The 19,364-nt window shown below is 42.4% G+C and overlaps 1 protein-coding gene across 4 annotated transcripts in view; it reads right to left on the reverse strand.

The window, feature by feature from the left end:
- Positions 1-19,364, reverse strand: part of ALKBH8 (alkB homolog 8, tRNA methyltransferase) — a 100,885-nt gene that overhangs the window by 71,007 nt on the left and 10,514 nt on the right. For 3 of the 4 annotated variants that reach the window (XM_030560755.1, XM_030560763.1, XM_030560746.1), the window contains 5 exons: positions 14,023-14,263; positions 11,552-11,683; positions 10,511-10,606; positions 7,927-8,031; positions 5,756-5,826 (listed from right to left, as the gene is read on the reverse strand). In XM_030560755.1, coding sequence (XP_030416615.1) covers positions 5,756-5,826; positions 7,927-8,031; positions 10,511-10,606; positions 11,552-11,683; positions 14,023-14,263 — 645 coding nt within the window. The remainder of the gene's footprint in view (positions 1-5,755; positions 5,827-7,926; positions 8,032-10,510; positions 10,607-11,551; positions 11,684-14,022; positions 14,264-19,364) is intronic. The other variant, XM_030560772.1, reaches the window with a different exon arrangement.

The raw sequence follows: 19,364 nt of genomic DNA on the forward strand, positions 1-19,364 counted from the left end.
TTAAGTCTGATATTTTTCCAGGGAGGTGCAAAGGCTCTAACACACTTTTTAAAATAATCTTTGCTTTTATTTAACAATTTCACTTAGTACAGTTATGCTGTTAGTGTAAAGAGGGAATAATTTTGCTCAAACTCTCATAATTACCATCAGAACAATTAATCAATCCCATAAAATACTGTCTGCCTGTTGTGAAAGACAAATAAAGGAAACAAAAAAGCAGGCAAACATTAAACCGAGCAGGTGTCTAAAGAAGATAAGCAAAATACAATTGGGACAGCACGACTTACGTGAAGGTAAGTAGTGTCTGTCTAACTTGTCTGAATTCTTTGAAAGAGTTAACAAGACAGTAGGTAAATGAGAGCCACTAGATATAATCTAGAATTTCAAAAGGCTTCTAAAAGAGGCCTGTTAAGAAATCTTGGTTTTACTACAGGGTGAGGGGAAAAGTCCTCCCGACATCTATGTCTTAACACTATATGGATTAGAAACAGATTAAAAGATAGGAAACGAAGTGTAGAAATAAATAGCCCCAGTTCTCTGCACAGAAAGAGGTTAATAGCAGGATGCCCCACAGGATCAGTGTTGGACCAGAGCTGCTCATGAATACCTTTAAGGATTCTGTGGCCTGTCTTTTTCTGGTGTTCCCTGCTTCCAAGATGCTGGATAAAGCCACAAATTGTCTTTTTAGATTGAGAGCCTTAATAGCCATAGTTAGATTATCCAGAAGGAATTCTAAGATGTGTGAGACTTTGGCTGAGTTTAGTGACACCTCAAGTTCTCTGCACCACTATTTAAACCTGACCCATGAATCTGACTGATTAGCTGAACATCCTGAAACTTCCAGACTGTTCCACTTTACTGTTTGGGATGATGGGGAATGGGACTGCACTGCACCATTGAGGGTAGGAGATCCACGGTCAGGAAAAAAGGCTGTCCCACAATACCAAGTTATAGTCTGTGTTCTATACAATAGTACATTTAGGTACTTTATGGGACTATCATGCCTTCTTCTAAAGCATCCAGAATACATCAATGTTAAAGACAAGACATCAAATGAGACAGACTATTGGGCTGTTCTGATATCACAATTCCTATGTTTCTACCTTTTTAACAACGGATCAGAAGCTAACTGGGACTCATTTGTGATACTGTGTTAAACGTCAAATTAAACCAGTATCAGGAAGCTCAAAGAGGGAAAATATTATTATTAAGCTCCTTTCACAGTCACTGCAGGTCTGCAAAAGGAAACCCTAACTCCTTTCACAAGCTTAAACCATGACTTCTGAGATCATTGCAAAGTTAGCCTCAAATAGAAACCACGCTCTTCTGATAAGAGGCATTAACTTATGCATCTCTAGAGACCCCATATGGAGGCAGAGAAAATAACAGCGTCCCCCAAACAGTGGAAGCTATTTGTAAAAGAGCTGCTGTGTCCTGTTTTACCACATTTTGTTCAAACAATGGACACTTTCAGGAAGAGGAGGATGAACAGTTAAATCCTCAAGATCGGTTTTATCCCGCTTCTTCTTTTATTTTTTTTTTCTATTGTGACATTTTCTCAGCAAAGAAAGGAAAATTGAACTCAGTGCTCAGTCTTCTTCCTATTATTATTATTGATATTGTAGTAGCTCCTAAAGGCAAGGGGAATACAGTGAATGGTATGCCCTATGGAAGCCCAACAGGATGTTTTGGTGGCTTCACTCAACCCTGTAGTTGCCCAAGAGATGTGGGTCGCTCCCGTTGAGTCTGATGCTGCAAGGTGCTGAGCACTTCCTGCGCAAATGGCCTCAGCTCCCATGGAAGCTCAGTGGGAGACAGGACTCTCTACACCTCTCTGAAGGTGCTATGCACATCACAGGATTCGTCACGGTCTCTCTCTCTTTCAATCCCTCCAGCTATCCTTTGGTGTTCTGTAAACCTATCTCCTCTCCCTTCTTTGAGCTCCTGCCTCTCCACTTCAAGGCCAGGTTTAGCCTGCCCTGTAACCTCTCTAGAGGATATGTGCTGTCTTAAATAGTGGTAAGTATTATTTTCTGTATTGCTCCTCCCCGCATGATACAGACATGTGTAATCACAGTAACGAGGGGTGGGGGGGGAGAGAAACACCTTGGGCTCGATTCCCTACTCCATTCTACCTGTCTTATAGCAGCATCACACCCTGGATTCCAGTGGAGTTGCAGCACAACAGAGAGGAAAATCAGGCTCCCTATTTCCTTTTTTGGTTACTTTTTAAACATTTAGGTGTATGATCTATGAGCTGCTAAATGCTGTCCTCTCAAACACAACTCTGCCTCTGGCGTGGGTAACAGTTTTCAGTGCTTTCTAAACAACGAGTGGGAGGCAGAAACCATTACTAAGTTTATCTCAAAAACAAATTAGACTTGCACAGGTTGGTCTGAGAAAGGAATGGTCTGAAGAACTTTCCGACCGGACGGACTCATTCATCAGTAAGAAGAGGAAAGATACTGAACAGTAGGTGTTACACTGCAGGATATTACTGAGGTAAATAACATTGTACATTTGAGAGGAAGGATGGTTCACTGGTTAAGGCACTAGACAAGAACTTGGGAAACCCTGCTCCAGCATAGATTTCCTATGTGACTCAGACAAATCACAGAGCCTCTCCATGCCCCAGCTCCCCATCTGTACAATGGGGATAAAGCACAAAGGGGTGTTGTGTGGATAAATGCACTGAAGATTTTTAAGCGCTCGGATACTGTGGTGATGGGGGGGGAGCGAATGCAATAAGAACCTAAGATGGACAGATTTCAAAAAACAAGATTAGCCATTTATATGAATGGAAATAACATTCTGCAGTTGTGCTAGCTAGGATAAACGTTAGAAGGGTGCTCAATCCTCATGTGTGTATAAGTTGTTCACCAGGTAGAGGTCAGAATGAAATATCCCCCCATGGCTTAGTACAAACATAAATTATGCACATGCATTATGATGTTTTTCCTTCTTTTACAGCATGTAGTAGTGGCCCGGCTCAGAGAGAGAATAGTGGACCAGAGACTGCTAGTCTGTTTCTTTGTATTTAACATGTTTATTACGGTAGCTCCTAAGCTTTAGGGCAATTCTCTTTTAAAAGTATGATGTTTCTCCTTTGGAGAAGAATAAAGGAAAGATTAGCAGTACAATGATTATATAAATTTTTTCATTATGGATGTAAAGCAAACTGGAATACCAAGTCAGAACCAAGAAGAACAGGGAGAGACACTCAGGCTGAAATCAGGAATAAATCCTGTTCAATCACACAATATTCAGGTGGAGCAAATGTATTAAAAGATGTAAATGAACATGCCAGTGAATGTTACAGAGACCAGGTGAGTGAGGTAATAGCTTTTATTGGACCAATGTCTGTTGGTGAGAAAGACAACTTCTCAAGCCACACAGAGCTCTTCTTCAGGTCTGGGAAATCTGTTCCACCTTGCATTTTGCTGGGACGCTGAGAGTACCTTTCCCAGGCTTGAAGAAGAGCTGTGTGGGGCTTGAACGCTTGTCTCTCTCACCAACAGAAATGTGTCCAATAAAAGATATTAACTCACCCACCTTGTCTCTCTAATATCCTGGGACTGATGCAGCTACAACTGCACTGCATATCCCAGTGAATGTGCTAGATAAACGTGAAAGGATAAGGAGAACAAAAGATGAGTACAAAAGCATGCTGTAATGTTGGGCTCAGACAAAGAAATGCTAAAATAGCAAAGTGCATGCTACTGCGGCCATTATTAATATATTAAATGCAGATGAGGGTCTCAACGTGCAAACAATGTGTATTACCGAAGTTTAAACAGTTAGGTACCAGAAGGAAAGGCTGTCAAATAATGCAGTAATTTATGGGCCATTGGGATTGTTTTACTAGCCCTTAAATATACACTTTGGCTACCTTCATCAGAGAAGTGTGTCAATGATCTATCATGAAAAGACATTACAATTTTGGGCTGTACAGGACCAGAACTTTCTGACAGGCTGTTCCCAATGCCGACGTCTAAATGTTGAGCATCTATTAAAAAAAATAAATTGGGCAGGACTGGATTGGTCACGGGACTGATAAGAGGATACAAAGCCTCTCTCCTCTAGCCAACTACTTCCAGCGCAGGGACTTAACATAAAATATACTGAAGGCCTCAGCCCATTTTCTAATGGACAGATGCCCACATTGCTAAAAACACTTTAGATTAGAATAATATAGAAACTACTGCCTCAATAACAAGGCCAAAAACTGAATAGGCATGAAGAAAACTATAGCTAGAGGAAAGGGGGGGATCTCCAAAACAGGGCTGTGCAAAATGGGGAAGCATGCACTGATCCTACTCATGTTATACTCACAGCTGGTCCTAGAGATCTGTGAGGCATCCACTGTTAGCGGACACTTTGGAAAACATTGGCCTAAGCGACCAGCCCAAAGCCAAAGAGGAAGTCAGTGTCAGAGCTTTGATTAGAACTCCCAGGAATTCCTGGCTCTCAGTTCTGTGCTCAGATTGCATGACTATGCCTCTCTCCCTCTGTCTATCCACAGCAGCACAACCACAGGCTAACAATCAGGTTACAGTTTCATACCTCCAGGGCCTGATTATCCACATTCAATCTCTATTTGGGCAGGTGCATTTTTGCAGGTGCACACATTTGCATTCTTTGTGTACTAGTACCTGAACGAGCAAGTGACAGCATAGATCACCCACATGTGTAGTCATTAGTTCATAAAATGTGCCTGTACAGGAACAAGGCCCCACTGAAAATTAGACCTTTACTCTCCACTGTTATACAAATTTAGTGGTCTCATTGGGAATTAAATAGCACCATATATGTATGTGGCGACTAACAATGGCTAGAATACATGCAATGTCCCTCCCCCAAAGAATACAATATAGCAATGGGAGTACTGCATAGTGGAGTTGTGTGTGAGTGTTTGTGCATGTAACTACTGCAGAACATGTAAGTCTTTAGGAATGATAGGAAGGAAGATGGGGTTGGAACTTAGCCAATGTTTGTTGTAATGCTGTTCCAAGTACAGAAGGCACAAAGCAGGGAGTGGGTACAGATGCTCTCATACCACAGCGATAAGTGCAGTACAAGAACCGAATTACAAAGAAGAACAGAAAAAAGGGTGTGGAGAGGGAAATGAACTAGGAGCAGGAAAACATGGATTCTATTCCCAGCCTTGCCAACGACCTGCTGTGTGATCCTGGCAAGTCCCTTCACCTCTCTGTGCCTCCATTTCTCTTCCCACCCTTTGCATGTCTTGTTCGTTTTGGATGTAAGCTCTTTAGAGCAGGGACTGTCTCCAGTTATGTGTCTGTACGGTGTCTACCCCAATAGGGACTCTGCGAGCTACTGTAATAAACACAGTAATAACAGGAGAGAGGAACTAATAGGGAATGGTACAGGAAGAATTGAGGTAGAAAAATACAAAGGAGCAATGATATGAGAGTTTTGAAGGTGCTAATAAAACTGAGGAAGGGCAATGGAGAATTGAGTCATAGTAGTTTAAAATAGTCAGTTTCATTGGAAGATTTTATTTTATGGTGAAGTCCTAACCGAACTGAAGTCAATGGCAATGATTTCAATGGGGCCAGAATTTCACTTCTTTAGGTATCGCACTGTTGTTACAGGTTAACATGCTAGACATCTGATACAAAAGAGTGAGAAAAAATGTTATGTAAAACATTGAACCTTTTATTAAGATCTACTCAGATCTTATTTTCATGTCCATTGAGTATAATCAAAATATAAAAAGAAATATTAAGCATACCTCAGCTCCTAAACTGAGAGAGGTTATTTCATCCTCAAAAGCAGAATGAGTATCAATATGAGGAGGAATTCCTATAACACAAAAAACAGAGAATAAATAAATAGTCCCTGCAATCATAATGAAATGCCATCACTTTTAATGTAACCTTCTCCCTAGTCCCATTTTCACAGCTGTCCATGTGTAAATCACAACACAGTAACCTTGTGTATTTTTATGCCTACTATGTGTAGTGCAGTACTACAGCAGATCAAAAAATGGAATTTCCTTCCCCTCCCATGGGAAATTCTGATATTTCAACAATTGTTTTCATCCCAAATCAACATTTGTTTTCAAAATGCCCTGCAGTAGCTCAGCCACAGGGAGACTCCAATGTATCATGGGAGACATAGTCTGGCCAGAGAGCAAGGCCCATGGGGAGAATGGAGACATGAAGGACTTGGAAATACAACTTCCATGAGGCACTACAGCTGCTCTGGAAGGCACGCAGACTAATGTTGACCTGACCCCAAATTAAACATTTCATTTAGATTCTCCTGATCAAAACTTCTGTCAAAATTGATCTCTTCCTGTAGAAAGTTTTGATTTTTACGATATCCTATTTTCCAACAAGAAAAGGTTTTGTTCTAATTGTTTTGGCCAGTCCTATACATAGTACCAATATCAGAAGCCAGATTTTGCCCCCAGATGCAAACGTATTGACTTCCATTAGTTTCAAGAGGAGCAATGTACTTAATCACACACAGAACTACATAGGTTAAGCTTCTTACAGCAAGTTCGCTATGTTACAACATGAATTGCAGAAATTCTGCCCTCAGAAATATATTGAGGTCAGCCTGATAAAAGACATGTGCATGTATTATTTCTTTGTAGCAGCATCCAAACACTCAAATCAGGACCTTATTGTGCCAGGAGCTGCACAGACATATACTAAGAGACAATGGCCTAAATTTTTGAAAGTGAATACAAATTTCAGGTGCCTGAATTTTTGGATTTTCAACTTGAAATACCTTATAGAGGCCTGATTTTCTCAAAGTGACCTCAGAAAAATGAAGTCCATTTAAAGGTAGTCACCAAAAACTGAGGTTCCCAAAATCACTAATCATTTTTGAAAACGGAAGTCAGTGTCCCTGCCTTGAAAAGCTTAGGAGGCAGGGATAGAATTTGATTCAGTACAGGTACTGGATAGTATTTATATGAATGCACTGGATTGCACATACTGTACGCTAATTAATGTCCTAAATGATTAGTGCTTAAGAAAGGTTTTATACATATCCTGTATTTGTGGAAGAAAGTTACAATTCATACTAATTAATTCAGATAACCCAGCCAGCAGCACACAACCATACCAATTTAACTGGCTGTCAGATATGTGAACAAACGGGGTCAGATGTCTAGACCCTAAGATGGCAGATACTAAGTACACTGTCAGAGAATAATTCTGGAAGAGAAGTGTTTGTCCTTCATACATAAGGACAAACCAGATATATTCCAGAGAAGGGAAAGCTAAAGCCAGGTACCTTGCCTTGATGACTGAACTCAGCAAAAAGCACAGCATATGCTTTACCGTGTGGATGCCTGAGTGGAAGTAACTACCTCTTCTATCCTACTGAGTCTGGAAGAGATTGCTGGAGCAGCACTCCCTTCCTCCAGTACAGGGATACATGTGAGAGCATCACCCTGAAGATGCTCTCACGTGTACTTATAGAAAGGGGTTTCTTGTTGCTGGGAGAACATGGCAGGAAAGGTTGGAGTCTGGCCAGTCCGTTGAAACCCCTGCAGTTATACTTGGACCAGGTGATTTTCTCGAATCTTTGTCCGGGAAGTGAGTGAAAAATGTGTTTGGTTGATCCTGTTATACACGGACTATTTCTCTCTCCAGGTTACCAACTCTTCTATTACACAATCAGCTCCCATGGCCTAGTCTAAGACGCTTGGGCCAGATTCTAATCTCAGTTGAGCATTTTCAATACCAGGGTATCTCTAAATGTGAGTTCCCAAGTTAGGAACACTGCATCCAGACACTGCCCTCAATTCATGAAAGCATCCCTGTCGAACTTAGGAGATGCAGAAGTGCTGGCTCCGAATCACAGCCATTGTAGCTGGTTTTCTCTTTTCAATCCTAGATAAAATATTGAGTTTGATTTTTTTTTTTAAAGGGCAAATGCACTTACCTTGTCCAGGTTCATACTGATTTATTGTCAACTGATCAGGTTTATGTTTGATATATCCCTGCTTCAAGCACTTCTCCAGAAGCATGTTGCAAATTTCCGGGAGCCCTGTTATTACAAACAGAAGTATAAACCAGATGTTTTCCTATTCTTTTTTCCTGCTTTTGGTGAAGGAGAAATCTAACAACTGGACAAAATACACAGAAATATGATAAAATACAATAGCTAAAATGGAGCGTGTAAGTCTGTGCACCCCATCAATTACACAGGCAATTTTGTACTCACTATGACATGTGCATGGAAATAGTGGGACTAATGTTGCAAGCCCTCTACATGTGTAACTTGCACAGACTATGAGGAGTTTTTAGAAGCCCTCCACACACAAAGCACTGGCAGCACTGAACCCACTGTTTGAATGTAGAATTTCTATGCCAAATTTAGTGTCATTGAAATCAATGGCAAAATCCCCATTCACTCCAATGGGTGCAGAATTTCACCCAGGTGCACAAGTGCTTTGCATAAAATTAAAGGCTGAGTTATGGCCCTGTCTTAGGGCAGTCATTCCTATGGCAGGCTGCTGAGTGACAGACATGCCTGCCTCAGTTTCCTTCCTGCAGACTCCTCCAGAATAGTCTACAGAATCTTTCTGAAGGCAAATACAGCCCTTGTAGGGTTATCTTATTAAAAAAAGTACAGTCCACATAAATCATAACAGAAGTCCCATCATCATAGTCCAGTTTTCTGCCAGCATATGTAAGACACAGCCCTGGCATCTCTCACCACAACCCAGCTCTCCAATGCAGCCCTTTCCTGTCCTTGCACCAGGACAGTCATCGGGCTCTTCCAACCAAAGTGCAATCCCACTCTTTCCAGCTGGAACCACAACTGCCTCTCTGCTGGGAGCACCCCTCACACCTCACAGTTCCTCTCAGTCTCACTCTCTGGCCCTGCAAGGTCAATGGGTAAGCCCCTCTGCTATTCCCCTGCTGTCAGCCCTCTCCACCCTTAGCTCCAGCAGGCAACTCCCTCTGCTGCTCCTCCTGCCTTCAGCCTTCTCCAGCCTTTTGGCCCTGGCTCTCTGGCTTGGGGCTGCCAGCCAGCAAAACCTACTCTGCTCTCCTACCTTCAGATCCCAAACATATCGTCTCCAATTCCTCCCTCTTCCCAGGGATGATCTTGCAGAGAGCCTTCTGCTCCTTGCAGCTTTCCCCACAAATCTCCTCCAGTCTCCTGACTGACTGACCAGGACTCTCTCCCTCACTGGGTCTCTTCCTGATCTTTTGTAGCTGCCAGTGCTACCCAAATGGGAGCATCTGCACCGGCACAGGGGAGTTTTCATTTACGGGGGCCGGCCAGCCTGTGACAGACCCCTTTGAAAATTTGAACCTTAAAATTTAACCCTTAAAGCCTGCTACTGATTCAAACATTTAATTAAATAAGGTCTTCTAATAAATCTATTGAATTTAAAGTATTTTATCAGTAATATGCAAAAATGAAACCTTCAAAGAGTTTGCAGTTTGCTACTATACAGGACGAAACCTTAACTGTAAAATTCAGTGAAGTACAGCACACTTGAATGCTATGCTAAGAAATATTCCTTTCAGCAATCTGTCAATATTGATGGTTATTACTGCTTTTTCTCTCCAAAACTTGTTCCCTCCGTTTATGTTCGTCACACACACAGACCATTTAACATCTAGCTGGAGGCCACAAAACAGCCAAGACAAATATGAAACACTTGTATGATTAAGCACAATTTCAGACGAAATATAAAGTAACTTGCACTGTCCAGGGGAAACGGTATACACGTCAACTTAAACACTTGTGTTTAACTTTGAATTCTATATTTTATTATTTATACAGATAGGTTGTAGATGGCTCACTGTTTTCTGTGTCTCATAGCTCTCAGACTCAAAGGACAATTTTTCAGAAAGTTTTCATGATTAATTTCAGCACAAAGGAGAGTTGTTTTGGAAAGTTATAAGGAAAATCCATTCACCCATTTTCACCCATTTAATGTGTTAAAAATATTTTTGAAATATTATATTTTTACCATCTTGAATAACTTGAACATTTGTGTGTGTGTGTGTGTGTGTGTGTGTGTGTGTGTGTGTGTGTGTGTGTGTGTGTGTGTGTACACACTGTTTTTTCCAGTACAAAAATGAATCTGAAATGATCCTCATATAGCGATTATTCAAAAAACAACCGAAATTTAGAAGTTCACAATCCACATTTGGCTAGACCTCAGTGAAGAATAGCAGCCATGATTTTTTTTTGCAAACTTTTTTAAACATACAAAGTTATAAGTGATTAAAAATGGGTTCCATTCATGCACACTAAAATATGATTACTAAGGCACTGATTCAGAAAAGTATCTCTATTCAAGAAGGGTGGTTAAATTCCTTAAATTCCATTGAAGTTAATTGGATTTACACACCTGTTTAAGTGCCTTCCTTAATCAGGACTTTAGTTACACAACTTCTTGGGACACTACACTGTACTTAAGTTAGGTTCTGTGTGTATCTGTTGGAAAACAGACTTAAAACAAATGCCATTTTAAAATGCCTTTTCATAGGAAAGTTCTCACCTCCAGGCAATGGTTTATCTTTATCTACATTGTTGTTATCATATCGAAACTCATATCCAAAATGCTTTACCCTTCTGTGTTTTAAAGACTTCTGGGCTGCAAAGCAGAAAAAATTAAACAACATAAAAATATTAAAATATGTGCAATATATTTATTTACACAATTTGCTATGCTTGCACGGTATCTGCCTAATGTCTATTCCATATAATCTCTGTGCATCTCAAGAACTATTCAATAGTTGAAAATACTATTATTTGTGAACCTCACTTTCAATATACAACACAACTTTCCCATGTACTAAGAGTGATTAAACAACAGAGCTTTAGTACCATTTCTCTTTGAAGTCAAAACCCCGATGCTTTTACACACAGCAGCAATCCCACAGATGTCAATTCTTACACATGGGAGCAAGGACTGTAGGTCCCTGGACCTTGTGTTTGTCTCTCTCTGACAACAGTACCAATTTTCTTGAGCGATGGCTGACACTTTGGACAAGCTCATGATATGGACATAATAGGAACTTTCACTTCCTTGCATCATTACATTGCACACTAACCAAAGTCAATATAATGCTTTGTGCTGTGTCAAGTAACAGTTATTTTGTAATATGGAAGCTAACTGGAAAAAATAACTGGCTTTGTTAAGAAATTTAATTCCACAGAGCTCATTTGAAACTATATGAGCAACTGGGAAGGGAGCTTTGACTTCTCTCTGGTGCTCGAAAAGCTCCAGATCCCAAGCAAGCTATCAAATTACAGGTGCTGCATTCTGAGAACAAACTCAGACTGACCATGCTGTCAGAAAATGACTCTACAGTAGCTGCTTCTGGAAGCAGGAGCATAATTCAAATTAAGCCATTCATGGGGATCACCTTACACCACATGCCTCTGGTTCATTGTAACTGTATGATATAAACTCAATTTTAAAAGGAATATATATACAGAATGAATTTAAGGAATAAATTATCTAAGATGCAGACTTCTTGCAGAAATTAAATTCAGCAAAAGGACAATTTGCAGTTATTTCTGTGGTTCTACTAACCATTTTGAATTACTTCATTTTCTGTCCAATCAATACTTTCCAACATCTTTTGTTCTTCTTCAGGAGACACAAGCTCTTCAACCATCATCAGGCCTGGAGGCAAGCTAATAGGTATAATGTCTTCCCAATGCACTATGGGTATAAAAATAAAACACTGCTACTGCTTATGGAAAATGATCCACTTGTGTTCTTTTATCAATAATGATAAACCCTAGACTGATCATCATCTGAACTAATTATCCTCCTTGGTAGCATAAAACAGGATCAGAATCCAAGTTTTGTGCTATACAACCCAATTCTCAAATCTCACTGTGTAGGACCTGAGAAACTTAATGTTTTCCACCTCAAAAAATATCTGATTAGTCTGTCAAAATAAAGGTCAAAACTTCCCCATGCATTTCAGGGGAGATTCTAGTTGGAGTCAATTTTATTTTGCCAGGACTCAGCATTTGTCACTGCTCATGGTTGACAAGCATAGAGCACAGTGAAGAAAGTATGTCTGAATGCTATAAGCCTAAATGCTATTTGCCGTTTCTTAAATGTAAGAAATTATATAAAATTAAGATGGCCATTTGTAGCTCTGCAACCAGATGTGATGAAATGTTCACTGCAACACCTATCTTGACAGAAAATGACTTACGTAACAGGCTCCCAACTTGCAGCCCTATGAATTATTATTGAAAATGATCTGTACTATGGTGGAGTTTAGGGGCCAAGATCAGGACCTCATTGTGCTAGGTGCTCTACAAACACAAAGAGACGGAGTTCACAATCTAAACAGGCAAGCGTTATTGTTCCTGTTTTACAGATGAGAAACTAAGGTGCAGAGAGAACAAGTGACTTGGCCAGGGTCACACAGGAAATCTGTAGAATGGGAACTGACCTCAGACCTCCCAAGTCCCAACCTATTGTCTTCACCACAAAGACCATCCTTCCTCTCCAGCAACAAATGGTTTGGCTCCAAGCTACTAGAGAGACCATCTCTCTCTCCATCTGATACAACCAAATGTGCTCATGGAGGTGTTCCAGATGTTGCCTCTTAGCATTAAACAAGAAGGCGCTGCTAGCAGGACATTATCTGTGAAGGGTCTTTAGTTCTGGCATTACTACATGCCTCAGACTACAAGAGACCAGATTTCAGGGTATGCTGCAAGACCCCTCTTTTTTCCCTAGACTTTGGTTAAGGAGAAAGAAGACTATTGCTTCTATTATTGTTTGATCCTTTTGGGCAATTAATTTAGCTTCTCAGGTTCCAGGAAAAGCTGACTCTTCTATCTGATACATATATTTATTCATCTATTTTATTGAGCCACATAAAGTATTGTTGCAAGCATCCACAGATTGCTCTAAGTCCCATATTGTCATAAACAGATAGCTAAGGGTTAATGTTCTTTTACCTGTAAAGGGTTAACACAGGGAACCAAACACCTGACCAGAGGACCAATCAGAAAAAAAGACTTTTTCAAATCTGGGTGGAGGAAAGTTTGGGTGTTAGTTCTTTGTCCTTTGTCTTGTGTCTGTGCCCTCTCGGCTCTGAGAGTGATTTTTCTACCTCCAGGCTTTCTAATCTTCTGTTTCCAAGTTGTAAGTACAAGAATAGTAAAACAATAGGTTTATATTGTTGGGGGTTTTTTGTATTTACATGTGTGTAGTTGCTGGAGTGTATTCTTTTTGGATAAGGCTGTTTATTCATTTTTCTTTTAAGCAATTGACCCTGTATATTTTCACCTGGATACAGAGACTATGTTTAATGTCTTTTTCTTTCTTTTTTATATAAAGCTTTCTTTTTAAGACCTGTTGGAGTTTTTCTTTAGTGGGGACTCCAGGGAATTGAGTCTGCAGCTCACCAGGGAATTGGTGGGAGGGAGAAATCAGGGGGAAAATCTCTGTGTGTTAGATTTACTAAGCCTGACTTTGCATACCCTCTGGGTAAGGGGGAAGAGAGATTAGCTCTCTCGGTACTTGTGTTTCCAGGACTGGAAGCAGGGAATCTCCTAGGGTCGTCCAGGGAGGGGAGCCTGGGAGGAAGTAACAAGGAAACAAGGGGAGGGGGTTATTTCCCTTTGTTGTAGGACTCAAGGCATCTGAGTCTGGGGGTTCCCCAAGGAAGGTTTTGGGGAGACCATAGTGAGCTAGGCACTGTATAATTCCTGGCTGGTGGCAGCTTTACCAGGTCCAAGCTGGTAACTAAGCTTGGAGGTTTTCATGCTAACACCCATATTTTGGACACTAAGGTCCAGATCTGGAAAAAATGTTATAACACATATAATAAAATAAAAGACAAAAACCAGGAATGATTCACCAAACACAGTTCAAAAATATACAGTCAATTTCTGACCCCATTGAAGTCCATGACAAAGCTTCCATTGACTCTCATGGGGCCAGAATTCTATCCACAATTCCACTATAACAAGCAACTGAAAAGCAAAGGAAGAACAGTGATGCTTTATGGGATAGCAGAATATTGATACCTTTTTCCACAAAGTTAACATACAGAGTAACATTTTGGTTGGAGTCCTCCAGCATTATCTCTTTCCCATTGAGAGTGTCGTAGGCTTTCTTGGCTTCTTCTGTAGACCCATATTTCACAACTGAATAGGGTTTATTTGGAGGCATTAAGAGTGCTTCCACCAATCCACATTCCTCTACTAGGCTGAGCAGTTGGTGTCTATTCACACCATTACCCAGACCTCCATTGGCAACGACCAAGTTCTAATTTAAAAAAATTAAAAATAGACACATTAGCGATCACCACTGTCCTGAAAATAGCATTTCACAAACACAAGTGTCATAAAGAGAAATGAAGCTATTATCTCTAAATCGGTCTGTGGTTATTCTGTTTGATATTTCAAAGGAAATGTTTATATTTCAATTAGTCTGTGGCTAGCTGAAGCCCAGAGCACATTAGTACAGCACACATTTAAGGGAAAGGCTCTTACAGAACAAGAGCATTCGAGCTCGGAGAGAAATAACATGCCCATGTTTGTGTGTGCAGGCACCACAACTGTGCCTGCACACAGGTATCTGTGCAGAGGAGATGGTGGGCAGGGGGGGTTTCTACACATTTACAGTACCTGGATGATATGTGCCTTGCATATGCCCTGAACATTCCTGTCCCTCAGCTACAGAGTTTATTTGTATTTACAGATTCCATAGCCAACAGTTGGCTGTAAGTGTCCTGCAATACCCTTGAAAGGGTGGAACAAAAATAAATCCCATTGTATTAACTGTATCTGCCTGATTTTTTTCATGACAGCCAAGTGTTATGGCTCCCACAAACGAACTCAGAGAGAACTGAGCTCAGCAGCCCATTTCTAAACACTCCGAATAATTTTTTTTTGAAGGAGTGGCCTCTAACATCCTCAACATTTTTCTCTTTACTCTTTTCTGCAAGGAAGGGTAACCCTTTCCTCTGTGTGAGGAGAGTCTGATGCATTCATTAGTATAGCCCACTAGTGCTATTCTTTCATTGGGCAAGGGGAGGAGTGTCACTTGAGAGCAATATGAGGTATCTCTCATGACCCATTTTGGGAACCAACCAGGCAACCAGTGCTGAGCAGAATCAACCCTGAGCAGGATCAGCTCAGAATCCAACTTCAGATCCCCTTCAGGGTACTTCTCTGAGTTGATGCTAGCTTCTTGGGGATGCCCCAAAATGCTACAAGTAAAGATACACTGGACATCCTGCTGAAAGAACGGAATCACCCCTTACCCAGGGGGCCTGCTACACAATACAAAATACAGCTTTAGGGCCCCAGTTCATCCTCCAAACACTTATGCACAGAAGTAGTCTCAATGGGACAATTCGCCATCACCGATGTACCAATGTCTCAGTGCAGCGACACTCGGGGTATGGCTACACTGCAATGCAAGCCTGGACTCAGACACAGGCTTGAGCCCAAACCTCTCTTCTGTTTACACACAATCCTGTCGTACTCAGGCCCAGGCCTCAGGACCTTGCAGGATGAGTCGATTCGAGCCTAGGTCCCACTGACTCGGGACCAAACTTCATCGTTTTGCATTTGTGGATGCAACTCAGGCTAAGAGTTAGCCAATACTATCCCACACACCCATGAGACACTGTTCTTTGTCCTCTCTACCACAAAAGTAGCCAATTGACCCCCAGGAAATGGAAGCAACCCCACTTGTGCAGACAGGCAGCGTTTAATCCTTCCACTTTACTCTGACCAATGAGCTACAGAGTAAGCCTTCCCCCGCCTTAGCTACAGCCATCAACCAGAAGTCATCTTTTGCCAAGCGTGCCGCTTCCAGGTTCCGAGAGCACAGTCAGATTTTGGTGAATCTCTGATGTGAGGCCAGCAAAAAGATGAGTTTCAGTAGGAGAAGAAGCTGGCAGTGCTGGGAAGTCACTGGACCACAGACTGGGTCAGAGAATGGACCAAGCAGCTCAAGACCAACTACCGGCAACCCAGGGAGGAGAACTGCGCCTCTCAGAATTCGCCGTCAACCTGCACGTTTGATGAGGAGTCTGACTGGGTGCTGGGTACTGCACCGAGCACAGAGCCAATAGTGCTTACAACAGCCTGGTCAGCTGGGGTGGCAAACTTCTGAACCCAACATAGGCATGGAGGGCCAGCAGGCACCGACTCACGCCAGCAAAGTCACTATGGTGCTGGAACCAGTCCTCAAGGAGGCTTTGTCACTAGCGCAGCTGCAGCATATACTGGGTCCGGAGAAGCCTTGTGTTGTCCCCACTTTGAGCAGCAACCTGCCACAGAACTGGAAGAAACAGAATTAACCCGAGAGCCCGGTAAGTTTCTGGCTCCGTGTTTGTCTTGATTAATATAGGAATGGAAGGGATTTCCAGGTTATGAACCAGTGCAAAAGTTATAACACACCGTGGGCAGCACTGGGTGTCCACTCATGGCAGATTGCACGGGCAGCACCTTGGCGCCGGGTGTTAAAAATAAGACTTTTATATTGACTTCCCTGTCAGTACGCTGCTCTGTCCTAACACAACAAGGCAATGAGCCACTTGTAATCAGTGAACTGTCCAAGTGGGGGTGGTGCAGGTGTGGGTTGAAATGTGGCCCATTTGTGTATGTAGTTCATGGATGACAACATCATTTGTCCAAAATAGGGGTGGAGGGTAGGAATGCCATCTGGAAATGTGTCTGGGAGGAGGTGGGGTGGCTGTGGAGTTCTCTACGAGTCCATATTAAGGTGTGTGCTTGCATGCAGTCATAAAAGGCTGTATGGAAAGCTGTGGGGAGACACTAAGCCATACAGATGCTAGCACAGCATCCTGTTGATTCCCCCCCCCATGGATTCTGACCCAATCCCAAGGGCTGATATAGCTGCAAACTTCTCCCGTAGCATGAACTCCAGAGAGCTAGGCACATTGGGGAAGAGCATATTTTCGAGAGCCACCACAGTAGCTGCCCAACACACTCCACTCACAGATGTGCTATTCGGGCACCATAAGTTTGAATACTTTGGTGGCATACACGGTTGGCTTGCCCGCCTGGAAATGCTTTAATATTGTTAATTTTGCAACACAAATAAATGCTTTTACTTTATTTAGAGAGTTTATTGCCATCACTACATCATGTCTTATAATGTGTGTTTTGAATAATAAAGATAAAACATAGGGGAAGAAACAATGGGCAAGTTGTAGCCATACACAATTTCTCAGTACATCTATGTACAATCAATCAATAATGAAAATGCACAGTTTCCCATCCATTACATTAACAGTGAGGTCATCCAAAATAAAAAATGTGAGGGGAGGTCTAAATTGGATATTAGGAAACACTATTTCACTAGGAGGGTGGTGAAGCACTGTAATCGGTTACCTAGGGAGGTGGTGCAATCTCCATCCTTAGAGGTTTCTAAGGCCCAGCTTGACAAAGCCCTGGCTGGGATGATTTAATTGGAGTTGGTCCTGCTTCGAGCAGAGGGATTAGATTGGTCCTGCTTCGAGCAGAGGGATTAGATTAGATCATCTCCCGAGGTCTCTTCCAACCCTAATTTTCTATGATTCTCTCTTAATATGCCCCATTCACTGTGTACTGGTACAATATCCTCCCCACACACACATTTCATTGTGTGCTGTGACAATACATCATTTACTGTCAACACTGATCTACAAAAACATTCCAAAACATGCTGTTCTCCCTCTTCCCTTTGCCCATGCAAATCCATAACATGGGAGCACAGAGCATCCCCGATTTGTGTTGCCTGGGCCCATCCTGCTGTCACAGGTGCACTTTCTGGCTGAGTGTACTGGTTCAGCGATCCATCACTGCCATAGCGCCATTCAGGGGCAAACAGCTCACCTTTGGCTTCACACAAATTGTGACAAGCACAGCAAGCCACAGTGATGCGGACAGCATTGATGACACTGGAATCCAAACAGGCCTGTTGATAGTGCCAGTGGGATTTCAGTCTGCCAAACACACATTCAACCACCATTGTGATTAACCCTTCTTTGACAGGCCCTGAGATCAGGATACAGTTTCATAAGCCAAGGTAAAAGGGATTACGTGGGGACAGTAACTCCATTTATGACAATGTCCTTTGGTGGAAACAGAATCCCAGCCTGTCCATGAAGGTAAACTCCTGCCCAGCAGAAAACCCTGGCATCATGATCCCTCCTTCCAGTGCAGCTCACATGGGTGTCCATAAATCAGTTTCTGTGGTGCACAAGGGCAAGTGTAATAGAAGAGTAGTGCCCTTTGCGGTTTATGTACTCATTTGCTCCCTGAGGAGTACAAGTCCCATCAGTGACTCCGGTGCAGTTTGGAAAGCTCATTCTCTCAAAATCAGCAGTTACTTCACAAATATAGTTTCTGCCCACCCCAGCTGGGTAAATCACATGCCTGATCATCTCAGAAGCCTACATCACGACTTTACCCACATTTGACTTTCCAACACCAAATTGGTTAGCAATAGACCTGTAGGAGTCTGGGGTAGCCAGCTTCCAGACAGTGATAGCAATCTACTTCTGGACCAATATGGTCACCCGCAAACAGGTCTCATGCTGCTGGAAGGACAGGACAAGCTGCTCACAAAGCTCCAGAAATGTAGCTCTCTTCATGCAAAAGTTCTGACCCCACTATGCAGATCTGGGATGGCCAGCAATGATGGATCCCGCCAATCTGCGCTTGAAGCCCTATTCCAGTAGCACAGGTCTACACAGAGGGCATCAGAAACTATACTGAGAGTCGCGAGTTGTACCAGCCAGTTCCATACTTCTGTATCTGTATCGTCGTTCTCCTCTTGCTCCGTCATTAGCTCCATCAGGTGCTTTTGGTGAAATGTGCACCAGCATCTCATGGAAGCTCTGCCTGTTTCCTGATACAGGAGTGAAAGCCCAAGCAAGAGAAGTTCTTCAAATGGTGACTCTTCCATGCTGCTGGCTCCAGTTGCTGGGAGCATGCAGGCCAGAATGGCGGCTTGGCAGGATGTGTTGGCAGGCTGTGACAACTTCTTGGGATGTGCGGGGTGGACGGTCAAGTTTTCCAATTCTGCACCATGAGCCAAGGGCTAGAGAGGCCACATTTTGGGAGGATGCTAGGTAGTCTGGCATATGGTTGGTTGGACTCGGATGGATGTTGCTGCCCCAGTGTGGGGCTCTGACTTAAAATTTCTTATCCTAAGGTTACCAATGAGCATGGACACTCAAGCCCCTGAGCTTTCAAATCCAGAGTCTGCAGACTCAAGCCCCACTAACCCTGGGCTTACATTGCAGTGTAGACATATGCTTAGCTTCCCTAGCATTGCTTTATGGCGCACTGGAGTGCTGAGGCAGTAATACCAGGGCTCTCTTCAAGCACTACTGCCTCAGCAC

The sequence above is a fragment of the Gopherus evgoodei genome, chromosome 1 (assembly GCF_007399415.2).
Source record: "Gopherus evgoodei ecotype Sinaloan lineage chromosome 1, rGopEvg1_v1.p, whole genome shotgun sequence".
Taxonomy (NCBI): Eukaryota; Metazoa; Chordata; order Testudines; family Testudinidae; genus Gopherus; species Gopherus evgoodei.